This window comes from Octopus bimaculoides, chromosome 29 (assembly GCF_046866305.1).
Source record: "Octopus bimaculoides isolate indiv1 chromosome 29, ASM4686630v1, whole genome shotgun sequence".
Lineage (NCBI taxonomy): Eukaryota > Metazoa > Mollusca > Cephalopoda > Octopoda > Octopodidae > Octopus > Octopus bimaculoides.
Window position 1 is genome coordinate 5,978,905 of NC_142956.1, and position 18,908 is coordinate 5,997,812.

An 18,908-nucleotide genomic window follows, 5' to 3' on the forward strand; every position below is an offset into this window, starting at 1 on the left:
GGTGGATGGAGGTATTAGTGGTAGTCATGATTATGGTGATGAGACGAAGACAGGAGGATGGTGGTAGTACGTTGAAGATCATGTTGCTATTGCTGATGATGATGATGGTGATATTTGTAATAATGGTGTTGATGAGGATAATTACGCTGATGTTGACGATGATTGTGATGAGGACTGTTGTATCGGTGATGATTCTGTTGAAGATGATGGTGATGGGGATGATGGTAATGATGATGATGGAAATGTTGTTGATTTATGATGGTGATGTCAAAATACATAACTTAACTGGTCAGAATTTAAGACGGAAGTGAAGATGAAGGAAGAAATTAATAAACTGATAAACAACATATAAATAGTTGAAGACTAAATTGAAAACAAATTTTGAGGTGGAAATTTGGAAGGAGGAAGAAAAGATGACGAAAACGAAAGGGACAGTCATCATGGTTCTTCAAGTGTGTATATATATATATATATAAATATATATATATATATATATATATATATATATATATATATATATATATATATATATATATATATATATATATATATATATACATAACAGTAATAATATTTGTCTCCTATTAAAAAACAAAAACGTTTTATATAGGATAGCGAAAGAAGTGCTCAAATATAAATAAGGCTAGGATAAAAAAGGCATTAGTAACAGAATAAAAAACATTATGTTCGGGTCAACGACTCAACAAAAACACCACCCCTCAAACAATCATATATAAAAAATACGCCTTGCTCCACAAACACACATGAAAGTATATAATATATAAATAATACATATATATATATATAATGTCCAATTTTAAAAAGCATGTATACTAATAAAATACAAATGTATCTAATTCGAGTTGAATATATGTGTCTTGCAAACAACTTGCACATGCAAGTGCTACCAGTCAAGAACTCCGTATACCGGAAGCCAGCAAGTGTATATATAAAAACGTAAGATATATATTTTATATAATATAATACAAAAGGTCTAAAAGTAAAAATAAAGCGACTAAAAATTCAAAGTACCAGTCCTACTAGACAAATATATAATATGAAGATAAAATAAAATAAAATAATTGTCCACTGACTAAAGAATTTAACTCACGATTAAAATACCTTTTAAATAAATTTTAAATAATTTGAAGTCATTCAAAGGTAATTAAAAGGTATATATATATCTTTGACTCTATCTCTACTTCTCTATGTTTTTGTATATATATATGTATATATATATATATATATATATATATATATATATATATATATATATATATATATATATATATATATATATATATATATATATATATATATATATATATATATATATATATATATATATATACATATATATATACAAAAACATAGAGAAGTAGAGATAGAGTCAAAGATATAAAGATATGTTGAAATTATGATGGGTGATATATGAATGTCCAGTAGTCCACACTCATGTACGTTAACAAAGACACCAATAGCCAAAGAAGAAAGGGAAGGGTTTGTAGAAGGTGAGGAGCATGGAAACAAAATTGGTAAAGCTCATGACAAAAACGAATAAAGTGGCAGAGGAAGGCGGATGAGATGTAAGAGAAGAACAAAAGAAGAACAATACGAAAGTGGAAGAGAAAGAAGGGTAGAACTAGAAAAACAATAGTAAAAAGAAGAATCAGAAGATGAAGTATTAGAAAAAGTAGATGAAGGAGAACAACAAAAGAGTAAACAGAAGAAATGGAATACGGAAAGTCTAGGATGATAACCAATGGTGACAGAGACGTAAACACTGTGCATCATATACAGACAGACTTACACAAACACATTGATACACTCTCATGCACGCATCCATATACAGAGATAGAGAGGCATACAGATATTCATGAACAAACTTGCAATAAACGTTTCCCCTCAATTCACGAACACACACACAAGCATATATTCCAAATCTGAGGACATCACTCACATTCACAGAATTCCACAGACTATAACACACACACTTTGAACAAAGACATATTTTACACATACACACAGACATACACATACAAGCACTCAGTATTTCCTCTTAACTCTCACGCACTCATATAATCCCACATGTAAGAAATGGGCTTACATGCACAAACAGATTCACAAAGAATACAACACATATTTAGAAAAAGTGGTCAGGGAAGTTGAAATGAAGAATGTGAATATATTAGTTTTAGAAACATCTTCAACGATATAGTATAAAAGAAATGATTCGACTTACAGATCTGTTAAACTGGAGAGATTTCGGAAGGTGTCTGCTCTGATTTCATTGATATCATTAGAACTCAAAGATCTGGAACATAAAAGTAGGTTAATAAGAATTTGCATAGAACATATTTGTGAAGGAATTTTGGCAAATCGATTAGATATTGGAAGGGCTGGAAAGTAGATCACGATGATCATTAATTCAACGAAGATAATGACAGCAATGATGACGTTGATAATGATGATGATGAGGATGAGGAGGATGAGGAAGAGGAGGATAGTGGTAGTGATAGAGTTGGTAATAGACGTTGTGGAGGTGGTAGTGATGAATATGATGATGAGATGGAGGAGAATGATATATGGTGGCCGTGTTGATGATGAAGGTGTCATGATTCTAATGATGAGTGTGATGTTGTTAATGTTGAATATTCTGATAATGGAGAAGAAAGGTTTAGCACTCTAGTATTGAATAGTCTACATCTAATGGTGGTATTTTGTGGTAATGAATGATGTTAATGATAAAGAGTACGAACATGAAATTGATGATGTTTATGATTGAGAAAGATTACAGAGAAAATGTGATTCATGAAGGTGATAAGGTGGACGAAGATGATGATAGTTATCTTGGCAGACGTGGTTGTGATTTGCATAGAAGAGGTTTTAGACGTAGCAGATTTCTACGAAGAAGAAGAAAAAAAAGAAGGAGGAGAAGGAAAAGAAGACAAAAAGTTTAAGAACTTAATCAGTGGTGAACGAGACGTAAACAGCGTACATGTTATACAGACTAAACTACACATACATTTTGAAACATTCAGATACACACATCAGTACACAGAAAGACATTCATTTATATATATATATATATATATATATATATATATATATATATATATATATATAATTAACAGAATAAGATAAAAGTCCGAGATTGCGAAAGATTTCAGAACATTTATAAAGAGAAGACCTCTATATAAATGTTCTGAAATCGTTCACAGCCTGGACTTTTATCTCATTCTGTTAATTTTTTTATATATACGCATGCTCATTTATGACATACGTTGGACTCCTCATTCGCATAATCACCGGAACTGGAGATTAACTATAATCTGTCCCTAGCACTCACTCTTCTTGACACCATTACATCACATAACCTCAATATATATATATATATATATATATATATATATATATATATATATATATATATATATATATACATATTTAATTATATGTATTTATTTTCTCCTATTAAAAATAATTCGGATAAAATAAATGGGTTAATAGATACCAGGGTAGCAAATATCACAATATAACTGTGGTGTAACTTCTGTTTGTGAGGCAGAAACTCCTTGATATTTTGGGTATTTGAGTATATATAAATTTAAAGAATGGAGTAAACGCATGTTATAACTGCATACTTTTATTCCGACATATGTTTCGAAGAATTACAATTTATGCGATCCATAGGAATCGGTGATGTTAAAAATGTAAACTTCTCCTCAGGGAAATGTATGGGAACCAGCTTAAACGTAAGACATTATAACCGAGTATGAGAACAATAGTTGGATAAGGTTATAACGTAATTCATTTGAAAAAACCATTGGAGATTAGGACGCTACCAGATAGTACGTTGGACAAGAAAGGAAAAAAAAAAAAGAAAAGGAAAATTCAGAGTGTAGAGTTGGGAGTAGATAGGATGATATAAATCCAATAAAAAAATTTGGGAGAGGAATGTTATGTAATAAAAAGGCATTATAAAAGGGGTTAATCCTGTGTTTCTATGAAAATATTGAGATGAACGTATATAATCATTTATACTTATGTGTATGCGCATATATATACATACACACACACATATATACATATATCGATATATACACAGATACATATATGCACACACACACACACACACACACACACACATATATATATATATATACACACATACACATATATACACATCCATACCCATATATACATAAATACATACATACACACACATACACACCCACAAATATATGCATCTACGTACATAAATATATATATACATATATTCATACATATATATATATATATATGTATATACATATATGCATACATATACATATATACATATACATATATATATACATGCATACATATACATATATACACACATACATACACATACATATACAAACATGCATACATAAACGCTCAACCACACATATATATATATATAAATACATATAGATATATATATACATATATATACAAAAATCTATAGAAACACATCTAGTTTCATACAAAAACATGAATATATACACACACACACACACACACAGATACACGTGTATATATTAACACTTATACACGTACAATCGCACACACATATATATTTTTTATGTATTTGTTGTCACATGTATTTATATAGAGACTCGTACGCAATTTAATACACTCCCTAGTACGTATAAATTACTGTCGATCTGTGGTAATTATTAATAAAGTAGAGGGATATTTATCTGAAGGTAATTCATATATTAGTGAATGAGATGTTAAATGAGTGAAAATTAATTAATGAATTAAAGAATAATAAAGTTAATGGGTTGTCTATTAATCTATATGAAATGATTACTTAATGAGATATTAAAATGATTGGGATATATCTTGTTACGACAATAAATACTTAAACTATGATTGATAAACATTAAGGATGTTTCTAGGAACGTTGAAATGATGAATTAGGATCGTAGATTTAGAAAACTCTCACTAAGAAAGCCAGGAACATAAATAACTCTTATTATTGTTAAACACATTGGTGAATAAATTGGAAGTCGTAAATTAATGATATTGAGGTACAATAAAATATGGAAAAGAAGAAGTAATGTTAATAAAGCATTGCATATTATGTCATTGTTATGGGTGAATTTAACTATGAATTAAACCAAAAATAATGCGCTATTTTATGATCAAAGATTTAATATGTGTTCTAATTTAGGTTAACAAATAAAGAATGTTTAGATAAATTATGTCAATCGTAATCAATCTATGATAACCTCTAACATATGAGGGAGTTAATGTCGTGTTTTAATAACAGCATTTAAATAACAATCACTTTTTTATAAAACGCTATCATATTAACCCGTAATACATGAGTTCCTCAAATAGTTCTAGTAAAACACGACATTAACTCCCTCATATGTTAGAAGATAAAAATTGATTACGATTGACATAATTTATCTAAACGTTTGCACTAGTCGGACCCCTTTATTTTCATACACATATATTTCAAGTGTGAGGAAGTGTCTCTCACTCACATTCACAAACATTAACCAACAGTGACATACACATTTTCGACAGGGACAGGTCTTACATACACAGAGGCATACACACCCATGCACTAAATGATTTCCCTGAATGATCAGGCTCTCATATATCCAATTCTAAGAAATGGGATCAAACTCACTCATAAAGATTAACAAACAATATTAAAGGCTGGTGAGGGAGATTAAAATGAAGTATGAAATTATTTTACAGATTTAGAAATATAACGTCAACGAAATACTATACAAAATGCTGATTCAACTTACAGAGTTGTTAAACTGGATAGATGCCGGAAGGTGTCAGCTTGGATATCGTTGATATCATTAGAATTCAAATATCTAGAACATAAAATTGAGTAAGAAGAATGAGAAGAAGAAAAGAAAGAACAAGACGAAGACAAAGGAGACAAAGAAGCAGAAAAAGTAGATGGAGATAACGAAGTATATAAAAAAGATGAAAAAATAATAGAAGGAGATCAAGAAGAACATTGACAAGAAATAGAAGTAAACAATGAAAAAGAAAACGATCTGGGCGAAAAAAGAAGAAAATGTAGAAGAGGGAAAGTACATATAAAAAGAAAAAGAAGATTAAGAAGGAGAAGAAATGTCTAGGATAGAAATCAGTGGTGACGGAGACGTGAACACCGTACATGATATACAGACGAAATTACACATACATTTTGTAACACTCGCATGCACACACCCATATGCAGACAGGCAGCCTTAGATATATACATACGTAAACATGTTCGCACTAATTTTCCCTTTAATTGTTACTCGTTCAAAATCGCAATATCTGAGGAATGGATCCTCACTCACATTCAGAGCCATTCAGAGACATTAACACAAAATTGGGAGAGAGAGACAGAGAGAGAGAGACAGAGAGAGAGAGAGACTCTACACAGACCAGACATACACATGCATGTACTAAGTGGTTATTCTGAACAATCAGTTTCTCAGATTTCCGATATCTAAGAAATGTGCCCACACTCACACACAGATTCCCAAGAAATAAAACACATTTTTGGAAAGATGGGTGAGAGTGCTTAAGATGAAATATTGGAATATATTACAGATGGAGAAATATATTGTCAATGAAATACTAAAAAAGAAAACTGGTTCAACTTACAGATCTGTTAAACTGGACAGATTTCGGAAGGTGTCTGATTGGATTTCCTTGATATTATTATGACTCAAGTATCTGGAACATAAAATTGAGTTAATAAGAAAATGTATAGAACATATTTGTTACAAAAGTTTGGCTAAACAATTAGATGCTTTAAGGGCTGGAAAATAGATCACGATGATGATTAATACCATGAAGATGATGGCGACGATAATGATGATGCTGATGACGATGGCGATGGGGCGGAGAAGTGGGAGAGGAGAGGAAAAAGAGGAGGAGAGGAAAAAGAGCAGGAGAGGAAAAAGAGCAGGAGATGAGAAAAGAGGAGGTTGCGAATAATGTTCGAAGCAGCGTTGGTAATGGACCTTCTGTTGGTAGAAGCGATGAATATGATGATCAACCAGAGAAGAATATACGGTAGTAGTGTTGATAATGAAGACGTTATGATGCTGATGATGGACATGATGTTAATGTTGATTATTCCGATAATGATGGGGATCAGCATGTATATGGTGATTCTGAATATGATATTGATTACTATCATGTTGATGAGGATGTTACAGTTGGCAGTGATGATAAAAGTATTGAAGATTCTGCAGGTGATGGCGGTATTTTGTAGAAAAGAATGATGTTCATGGCGAAGAGGACATGATGAAATTGACGATGTTTATGATGGAGAAACATAACAAAGGATATGGAAATGATGACGGTGAAGAGGTTATAGACGAGGACATCGATAATTATCTCGGAAGATATGGTGGTAATATACACAATGGTGGGTGTGATGAAATTGATGAGGAGGAAGTAGAGAAGAATATATAGTGGTAGTCTTGATGAAGAAAACTTTATGATGCTGATGATGGTGGTGATATTTTTAATGTTGAATATTCTGATAATGATGGGGATAAGCATGACTCTGTGATGCTTAAAATGATTTTGATTATGTTGATGTTGAAGGTGATGTTTACGATGATGATGTTAGTGTTGAATATCTTCCATTTGATGGCGGTATTTTGTGGTAATAAATAATGTTGATGATGAAGATGACGGTGATGAACTCGACAATTTTTTATGATTGACAAAGATAGCAAAGAATATGAGATTAATGAAAGTGCTGAGGATATCAGGGGGACGTCAATACTTATCGCGGCACATATGGTGATGATTTACATAGAAGAGGTTTAGACGAATAGAGAATCAACACAATGATAGATAAAAGAGGATATACAAATAAATATGAAAGTGAAAGTAGAGGAAAAAAGAAGAAAAAGCGCCAGGAGAAGAAGTAGAAGGAGAAGAAGAAATATAGACAAGTTGAAAAAGAAGAAGAAAAGTAGTAGAACCACCATAATATAATAATAATAGTAGTAGTAGTAGTAGTAGTAGTAATAATAATAATAATAATAATAATAGTAATAATAATAATAATAATAATAATAACAACAACAACACCAATAATAATAATAATAATAATAATAATAATAATAATAATAATAATAATAATAAGAGAACAGCACCGGGCTGAAAGAGAACAGCACCGGGCTGAATAACAACATGGATATGCTACACCGGGCTCCCTATACAAAAACAAATCTAATCCAATAACATCGATGGAATTAGGCAAAAGAACCGGTGGAAGATTTGAAGGAAGCGGTCTTTTAACGAAGATAATTTAAAAAAAAAAAATTATTCTTAAAAAATGAAATTTCACTGCCATACAAAGCACAGGTCCTCCTATGCACGATGTCTCAATGAAACACGTGCGATCACACACGCAAAACCAACACCGAAAGTTTACAAACTATATAAAAAAGAAATGGAACAAAATAGTAAGTACATATATTGAATAATTACGCATACACTCGAACGTGTACACAATGATATATACGTTTTGATACCCATAGAACTACACATGCATTTTAATGTTTACACAACTACGTGAAAATCACAGGACACACTCACGCATACGAAAACACATATCACAAACGAAGCAGAACCAAAACTTTTTTTCTTCTTTATTTATTTTCATTTTGTGAACAAACACAGACAGTGAACCATTCATAAGTTTAAAACGCCACACACACACACACACACACACACACACAAATACACTATGCCCGGAGATTTCACTGCCATACAAAGCACAGGTCCTCCTATGCACGATGTTTCAATGAAACACGTGCGATCACACACGCAAAACCAACACCGGAAAGTTTACAAAAAAATACAGACGAATACCGATCTGCTAGCCTTAAAAAACTACGCTACGAGCAATGTTTACATGCTGAGAACTCGGTGACGGTGTTGTCTCAAAAAACTGACCCTCAACAGACAAATCCGTCCCCTAATGTCAACGCAAAAGCTCGTCATGCCTCAATGATAAGAAAGCAGATCACAAACCAGATTGGTCGTCGACCGAATCACAAAGGGCCACTTACTCGAAATAGATCTGCTAGCCTTAAGAAGCTACGTCACGAGAGCTCGGAGACGGTGTTGTCTCAAAACATTTACCCTAAACAGACAGATCCGTCCCCTAGCGTCAACGTCGAAGCTTGTTATGCCTCACTGTTAATAAAACAAAATACAAACCGGAATGGTCATAGACCGGATTATAAAGGACCACTTACTCGGATAATGAACCAGATCCGAGACGAGAAATCTGCTACTGGTTCAAATCTTCCCGACACACAGGAGCTGGAAGTACCCCACAACCGGAATATTCCAACAGATGGCCATCCGTGCTCGTCATCAAATAACCAAAAGAAAAAGAATGAAAATGGTCTAAGGAAGATAATAAAGAAGTTCTTACAGCCTTCTACCATGCCATATATTTCCCTACAGATAAATCTAATACTGTACAAACCTACTTAAGCTGGAGACAGAAACACCTTGAAGTAAGACCCTACATAGACAGTAACAAACTTGCCAACGTCAGAAGAAACATTATGAAAAAAACAATTACTAACTGAAGTAGAGATTGACCAAATTAAACAAGCAGTAAGGGATAAATAGAATGAAACTGCAGCTAAAGAAGATGCTACAGAGGAAATAATTATAAACCAGCCCAAGGCTGATGAAAATACAGTAATGATTGAAAGAGTTAAGGTAACTGATAGGCAAAGTGAAATACTCTCTGAACCAACCATAAACACTAAGGCAGGTGAAAATCAAATAGATGAAGAAAGTCATACATAAATCGACGCAACAGAACTACATGATCTAAAAAATCAAATCATGATTGAATGGCTGAAAATTAAAGAAACTAGTATGAATGAACGCGACACTCTCCCCAAAATTCGCAATTCTAACCAAAACCTGAAAATAATTGGTAAAATCCGCCTTGCACTTAAGGATATAATTTCAGCTAATGATGTTGATATTACAGATCTCAACCACCTGTACTATGCATCCGCAAGAATCTCAACGATTCTATGTGGTGAAAAGACTAGAAAAAGACAACACTCGCACAAAAAGCCTTCTTGGCAAGAACGCATTCAATTACCAAATTAAGCTGCTTAGATCTGACGTAGTATGTTTGAAAAATCTTAAATTTGACAAGAGTATCAAACCTACAAAGACCCAAAAACTAAAGAAAAAATATAATATGAAAACAATAGTTGAGATTGATGCCACCATAGAAATTATCTCTTCCGAGATAATAACATGTTAAAAAATAACCCCAAAAATGTCTGCAGGAAGATAGGGAAAACACCAGTAACAATAAAGTCTGTCCCATCAAAAGAAGAAGTGCAAGAATTTTGCAATAAAATCTGGGCAGAAGATAAAACACACAATGAAAAGGCCCCTTGGATTGATAGAATATCTACAGACCTAGACTCCTTAGAGGAGCAAAAGTGGGAGGGGGTCAAGGTAGAAGATATAAGATCTGCTCTCAGGAGCTCAAGCAAATGGAAGTCTCCAGAAAAGGATAAAATTCCTAACTTCTGGTTGAATGCCTTCCCAGAAAGCCATGAACTGCTAACAAAACTTTACAACGATGTTTTGCAAAATCCTAGTTTGATGCCCTCTTGGCTAGTTAATGGTTTAACATTCCTGCTTCCAAAAAATGAGGAAACAAACGAACCAAAAAATTATCGCCCCATAACCTGCTTAACAACAATGTATAAGACGCTAACATCTTTCCTAACCGAGTATACCTATAGTTTTTTAATAGAAAGTAGCATATTCCCTAATGAGCAAAAGGGATGTAAACGTGGATCTTATGGTTGTAAAGATCAGCTACTGATCAATAAGATGATCTTAGAAGATTGTCACAAGCGACACAAAAACTTGTCAATAGCCTGGATAAACTATAAAAAGGCCTTTGATAGCCTACCACATAGCTGGATTAGGAAATGTCTGGAAATGTATAAAATAGCTCCTACTCTGCGAAACTTTTTATCTGTAAGTATGAGATCATGGAGAACCACACTGATGTTGAACAATGACAATGACTCTCTAAATGCTGGAGATGTAAGAATTTCATGTGGCATTTTCCAGGGTGACTCACTATCACCAATCCTCTTCTGTCTAGCGCTAATACCGCTCTCAAAATTGCTCAATGATGCACAGTATGGTTATAACATATTTGATAAAAATATAAATCATCTCATTTACATGGATGATTTAAAGCTCTTTGCAAAAAATGACCAACAACTCAAAGGCCTACTAGCGATTGTTAAACAATTCAGTCATGACATCAGGATGCAATTTGGCCTTGATAAATGTGCAAAAGCTACCTTTATCAAAGGAAAAATGACAAATACATCTAACGTGAACCTTGACCAGCAAAATGTCATAAAAGAGTTAGAACCAGCGGAGAGCTACAAATACCTAGGGGTAAATGAAGGAGACAATATCAAGCACTTAGTGATGAGGGAAAGGATCAGAAGAGAATGTTATCGCAGGGTGAGAGCAATACTGAAGACAGAGCTGAACGCGAGAAACAGGATCGAAGGGATCAATGCTCTAGCCATACCAGTCGTGACTTACAGTTTTAATATCGTTAACTGGTCAATTACTGAAATATGTAATGTTGACAGAAAAATACGAAAACTACTGTTGATAATGCATAGAATGCACCGCCCTAAGGCAGATATAGAACGCCTTTATCTGCCAATAAAAGAGGGACGCTGAGGACTTCTACAGCTGGCATTATCAATGAAGGCGGCCACAATTGGCCTAGACACCTATCTGAAAAACTCTGAGGACTGGATGCTAAAACTTGTCTTAAAACATGAAAGCAAGACAGCATCTTACTCAGTAACAAAACAGGCAAAGGACTATCTAAGTGAATTCCAATTGCAACAAATTCAAGAATTAGACGAACTAGAAATACCTGCAGAAAAAGCTAATCGCTTGAAAACCCGTGCAAAAATTGCTGCCTTAGATATTATGACGAAAAAATGGCATGGAAAATATCTCAATGGCAAATACCCAAAGAGAGCGAATAATGCAGATATTGACAAAGCCCTTACCCACCAATGGTTAATGGCCTATGGCTTGAAATCAGAAACAGAGGGGTTTATCATAGCAGCCCAAGATCAATGCCTACCTACAAAGAACTACCAGGCCAACATATTAAAGTACGGCAGCTCCCCATTATGTCGTATATGCCAACAACAAAATGAGACCATCGATCATGTTATCTCCATGTGCAGTCTGCTTGCGCCTACAGAGTATCTCAACAGGCATGATAGAGCTGCACAATATATTCACTGGGTAATATGCAAAAACCTGGACTTGCCCCATGATAAAAACACAAACCACCCCCAGTACTTGAAAATGATCACATTGCACTCCTCAGGAACTTCACCATTCAAACTGACAGAAAGATAGACGCAAATAGGCCAGACATCATACTGAAAGACTTCAGACAAAAATCATGCCTCCTCATTGATATGACTGTCCCAATCGATATAAACGTATCCGTCAAGACCTACCAAAAACTGAGCAAATATAAAGATCTTGAAATAGAAATTAGCAAAATGTGGAATCTGAAGACGAAAACAATACCTATTGGCATAAGTGCTCTGGGAATGACAGCGAAACGGGCTGATTACTACCTAGCTCAGATACCAGGAAACCCCAAAATGGCTGAAGTTCAAAAGATAGTGCTCATGGGAACTGCCCATATCCTACGTAAAATACTGTCTATGTGATCTGAAATTTTAAAGCAAACACATAATATTCTTATGGTTTCTTAAACATTCACTTGAACAAAACTGTACAAATCCAAATATATGGTACCCTAGGCATAACACCTACATAAACTTTTAACTTGTTGTCTCTTGAGGTCTCTGGGTGAGACTTGGATCCAACTTGTACAAATGCTAAACAAAAGTCAAACATAAAATAATAATAATAATAATAATAATAATAATAATAATAATAATAATAATAATAATAATAATAATAATAATAATAATAAAAACAGAAACAATTCCTATCATAGTAGGTGCCTTAGGTATAATAAAAAAATATTCAGACAAATACATAACAAAAACACCAGGACTTACAAATATATATAACATACAGAAAATTGCACTACTGGGTACTGCACACATTCTACGCAAAACACTTTCAATACAGTAAACATAAGAGCACCACAGCAAACCACAGCACATACCCAAGGCGCACAGAGCTGCGCTCGGTAGTGAAGTGAAAGCACGTTATAAAAATAAAACTACTGAATAATAATAATAATAATAATAATAATAATAATAATAATAATAATACTGGGCACTGCACACATTCTACGCAAAACACTTTGAATAGAGTAACCATAAGAGTATCACAGCAAACCACAGCACATGCCCAAGGCACACAGAGCTGCGCTTGGTAGTGAAAGCACGTTATAAAAAGTAAAACTACTGAACAATAATAATAATAATAAAAATAATAATAATAATAATAATAATAATAATAATAATAATAATAATAATAATAATGATAATGATGATGATGATGATAATGATAATGATGATTATAATAGGGAGGAGGAAGAAGGAAAAAAAGAAGAAGAAGTAGATGGGGAAGGAGAAGTAGAAGACGGTGAAGATCAAGATGGAGAAGAGGACAACGAAGTAGAAGGCGAAAGAAAAGAGGAAAAAGATGAAGAGGAAGTACAAATATTAGTAGAAGATATGATGAATGTATATATGATGAAGACATGAAGATGATGGTGATGATGATGATGATGATGATGATGTATTTCATTGACAATATATTTCTAAATCTATAATATAAGCACATATTTCATTTTAATCTTTAGTACTGATGCTATTGAGGACGTAAATGAAATTTACAATGATTTATGAAGAAATATATATAGGACAAGAAAAGATTGAATGGTAAAAAAGGATAAACACAATGACACGTTAGGTGTACTGATGACAAAGAAGAGGGATAAATCGGAAAAGCGCGAAAGCTTTTAGTAGTAGTTGTAGTAGTCGTCGTCGTCGTCGTCGTCGTCGTCGTCGTCGTCGTAGTAGTAGTAGTAGTAGTAGTAGTAGTAGTAGTAAAAAGGATATTCGGAGGGGATACGAAGAACTATCAGGGTGCGTGGAACACAAAGTATTATACATGCTAACACATATTTAGATTCAGAAAAGAATGAGAAGATTAATGATATATCGTCAATGGAATATTGTCAAAAGGACTGATCCAACTTACAGTTTTCTTAAACTGGTCAGGTCATCAAAAGCTCTTGCTTCAATGTTTACGATGCTATTATTTTGCAAATATCTGTAACATAGAATATTAATTGATAGGAGAAAGTTTAGTAGAGTTGTATAACATGAAATATTACGGCTGAACAAATACTCGGTGGAGGAAAAGGAAGTGTATAAAATGTTGATGGTAATAATGGGGAGTCGGTAGAGGAAGGGGATGGAGATGGTGGTGTGTGTGGTAGTGGTAGTGCTGGTGGTGACGGCGGTAGTTATGAATATGACGATGAGACGAAACAAAGGAAGATGGTGGTAGTGTTGATGAAGATCATGTTGCTGTTGTTGCTTATGAAGATGGTGATGTTTGAGATAATGATGTTGATGAGGATAATTACGGTGATGCTGATGATGATTTCGATGATGACTTTAGTGCTGCTGATATTTCTGGTGAAGATGATGATGAATATGTTGCTGGTGGTTATTTTGACGGTGATGTAGGTGGTGCAAATATTTGTGAGGCTGGTGATATTGATGATGGTGATGATGAATATGATGTGACTGGTCCCTTATCTTAAGAAATAAGCACAGATTCACACACAAAAATAAGTAAACACTAAAACATATCTGTAGAAGGTGGGTGAGAGAGATTGTAATGAAAGATGGGGAGATGTTACAAATTTAGAAGTATATCGACAATGAAGTACTAAGAAAGAAAAGTGATTCAACTTACAGATATTTTAAACTGGGCAAATTTCTGAAGATGTCGGCTTTGGTTTCATTGATATCATTATAACTCAGGTATCTGGAACATAGAAATTGTGTTAATAAAAGATTGTAAAGGTCATATTTTTGACAGAATTTTGGCAAATCAAGAACATGGAAAGTCGATCACGAAAATGATTAATTCTATGAAGATGATGACGACGATGACGTTGTACATAATGAAGATGAGGAGGAGGAGGAAGAGGAGGTAGAGGAAGAGAGGAGGAGGGGAAGAGTCGCAGGAGGATAATGGTTGTGGTACAGTTGTAAGTGAGCGTTGTGGTGATGGTAATGATGTCTATGATGATAAGGCAGTGAAGACAACTATATGTTAATGACGGACATGTTATGATGCTTATAATGGTGGTGATGTAAATGTTGAATATTCTGATATTGATGTGGATTAGCACGTATATTTGTGATACTGAATACGATATTGGTTATGATGATGTTGGTGGGGGATGTTATTATTGGCAATGTTGATGATAAGAGTGTTGAAGATTCAGCAGCTGATGGCGGTATATTGTGGTTATAAATGATGCTGATGAAGAACAGGAGGTTGATGAACTTGACGCTGTTTGTGAAAGAGAAAGATAATAAAATGAGAACGCTGATAGCGATGAGGTCAAGGACGAGGACGTCGATAATTATCTCGACGGATACGATGGTGACTTACACAGTAGAAGGTTTAGAAGAGGGAAAAAATTAAGAAGAAAATGAAGATCAAGAAGAAAAAAGGAAAGAAGAAAAAGAAGCAAAAGAAAAATGCGAATAGGAACAAGATACAGACGAAAATGACGGATATAAACAAGAAGACGAAGAAAAAAGGAAGAAGAAAAAGGGAGATTGAAAAAAATAACATGAGAAATAGTAGTAAACGTTGATAAAGAAATAGAAGAAACAGTAAATGACGTGCAAGTAGATGAAGAAGAAAAAGAAGAAAAATAAGTAGAAGTTGGAGGAAGATAACGATGATGATGATGAGGTGGAGAAGAAGAAGAAAAAAGAAGAAAAGGAGGAATTAGTAGTATAAGAGATGATGATGATGAATTATGACGATGATGCGGTAGTTAACGTCCTGTTTTTGACTATGATGATGATGGTAATGATGACATTCGGGCATTTCAATCGCGAGTGAGAATGTAGGTGGGGAGGAACAAGGAGGTGGTACGAAATTGAATGGAGAGATATTAAATATTTAGTAATATATTTTCAATGAAATATTATGAACAAGACTTAACCAACTTACAGATTGCTTAAACTGGGCAGATCATGCAACGCTCTTACTTGGATTCTTTCAATCTTATTATTCTGCAAATATCTGTAACATAAAAAAATGTTGACATGAAATGTTATGGCGAACCAAATACATAGTCGATGGTGATGATGATGGGGATAATGATGATGAGGTGGCATAATGAGAATAATGGTAATAAAAGAAAATAAGGCTTAAATTATGTGGTTAGTTTTAAAGAAGAGAGAAGAATACGAGGAAAGAAACTAACAAACAGATGCATAACGTATACATAGAGGAAGGCTAAAGAGAAATATAATATGGCGCCGGAAATTTTGAGGAAGGAGGATAAGATCGAGAAAAGGAATTGTTTGGTGATTGTAGCTAAATATAAATATGAATAATGTAGTCCTAAATACATTTAGAAGGGAGAGTCATGGTTGATAATTATCGTTGATACTTATACCCACCTCCATACACACACGTACATATTCACAAGCAAACACAATAATATATAAATGTATATACAAAGAAAGAGAGACAGGGGGAGAGATAAGAGAGTTAGAGTCAGGGAGTGAGGTACAGAAATATATATTCAAATTATGAGGGCTGATAAACACCAAGACTGTCATATCCACACGAATGTTCAGTGATCCGCACTCAGACACATTCACAAAGACACCAATGGTCAGAGGAGAAGAAGAAAGATTTGGGTAGAGACTGAGAAACAGAAGGTGAGGGGTATGGAAATGAAATTGGTAAGTATTTTAAGAAAAGTGCATCCAGTAGAAGAAATAAGGTAAATGAGAAGGGAAGAATAAAAGAAGAAAGAGATGAAGAAGAAAACTAAAAGACGAAAGACAAGAGATAGAAGAGGAAGGAGGAGAACGAAGAGAAAGAAAAGCGTTAGAGGGAGGAATGGAAGAATGAAAATCCAGTGGAAAAAAGTAGTATAAGAAGGAAGAGGAGGAGAAGAAGTAGATGAAGACAGAGAAGATGAAGTAGAGGAAGAAGAAGAAAAAAAAGAAAAAAAGAAGAAGACGAAGGAGAAATAGAAGTGAAAGAAGAAGTATTATGATGATGATAATGATTATGAGCAAGATGATGACAGGTTGCTGGTGGTGATGAAGTAAGAAAAAAAAAGGAATAATTTACGTGGTTAGATTTGACGACAAGTGAGAAATGTGTCAAAGAGATATTTAACTTGTGAAGAAGACTAAAGTGAAATAGAATATGGAGGTAGAAATTTCGAAGGAGGAAGAAAATATTATGAAACTGAATGATCTCGTGATTGTAGATGAAGATAAATATGAATAATTTGGACCTATATACAATCAAAATGGTTGTTAATTATCGTTGATATTGATGCACACAAGCAAACACACGCACACACGCACACACACACACACACACACACAGACACACACACACACACAAACAAACAAACAAGCACATAAGTATAAAGAAAAAGAAGAAAAAGGGAAAAATAAACAAAAATAATATATATATAGAAGAATTGGTACCGAATCAGAAATTCAAGAAGAGGAAAATAAAGAAAACGAAGACGAAGAAGAAGGGAGACAAGCAAATTTGGAAGATGAATTGGAATAATGAGAAGAAGTAGAAGAAAAAGATGGAGAATAAAATTTAAAAGAAGGAATAAAACAAAACGATGAAAAGTGAGGAAAGGAAAAAAGTAGAAGTAAAAAAAGAAGATGAGTATTTATTTTGAAGGAGATGAAAAAGTAAAAAAAAGGTAAACAAACACAAATAATATATATAACAAAAGTAGTGTAGCAGAAATTGAAGACAAGGCAGAAATAACGTAATGAAGAAGAAGAAGAAGAAGAAGAAGAAGAAGAAGAAGAAGAAGAAGAAGAAGAAGAAGAAGAAGAAGAAGAAGAAGAAGAAGAAGAAGAAGAAGAAGAAGAAGAAGAAGAGGAGGAGGAAAGAAGAAGTGGAACTTACAGATTTCTTAAACTGGACAGATTTTGGAAGGTGTCTGCTTTGAGTTCCTTAATATCATTATAATTCAAGTATCTGGAACATAAAATTGAGTTAATAATAAGAAATTGTCTAGAACATATTTGTGACAGAATTTTGACTAAACAATAAGATGATGGGAGGGATGGAAAGTAGAACGAGGTGATGATTAATTTCAACATGTTGGTGAAGGAGGAAGAGGAGGAGGAAAATGATCGTGGTAGACATGGTAGTAGACGTTGCAGAGCTGGTACTGATGAATATGAGAATAACATATGATGATAGTCTTGATTAAGAAGATATTATGATTCTGATAATGGGGTTGACGTTGTTAGTGTTGAATATTCTGATAAAGATAGGGATTAATATGACTCTGGCAATGCCGAATATGAGAATGCTGATAGCCATGAGGACAAGCGCGAGGACGTCAATAATTATCTCGAAGGATACAATGGTGACTTACACAGTAGAAGGTTTAGAATAAAATGGAGGAGGGAGAAAATTAAGAAGACAATGAAGGTCAAGAAGAAAAAAGGAAAAAAGAAAAAGAAGCAGAAGAAAAATGCGATGAAGAACAAGATAAAGACGAAAATGGCTTAGCCAAC

General features: G+C 33.7%; 1 protein-coding gene across 2 annotated transcripts in view; it reads right to left on the reverse strand.

The window, feature by feature from the left end:
* Positions 1–18,908, reverse strand: part of LOC106869292 (uncharacterized) — a 247,362-nt gene that overhangs the window by 140,780 nt on the left and 87,674 nt on the right. For both annotated transcript variants that reach the window (XR_016238965.1, XM_089345317.1), the window contains exons 30-36: positions 18,289–18,360; positions 16,336–16,407; positions 15,055–15,126; positions 14,329–14,400; positions 6,658–6,729; positions 5,796–5,867; positions 2,243–2,314 (exon numbers count right to left, since the gene is read on the reverse strand). Coding sequence is in view for 1 of the 2 variants with exons in the window: in XM_089345317.1 (XP_089201443.1) it covers positions 2,243–2,314; positions 5,796–5,867; positions 6,658–6,729; positions 14,329–14,400; positions 15,055–15,126; positions 16,336–16,407; positions 18,289–18,360 (504 nt within the window). In the remaining variant the exon portion in view is untranslated. The remainder of the gene's footprint in view (positions 1–2,242; positions 2,315–5,795; positions 5,868–6,657; positions 6,730–14,328; positions 14,401–15,054; positions 15,127–16,335; positions 16,408–18,288; positions 18,361–18,908) is intronic.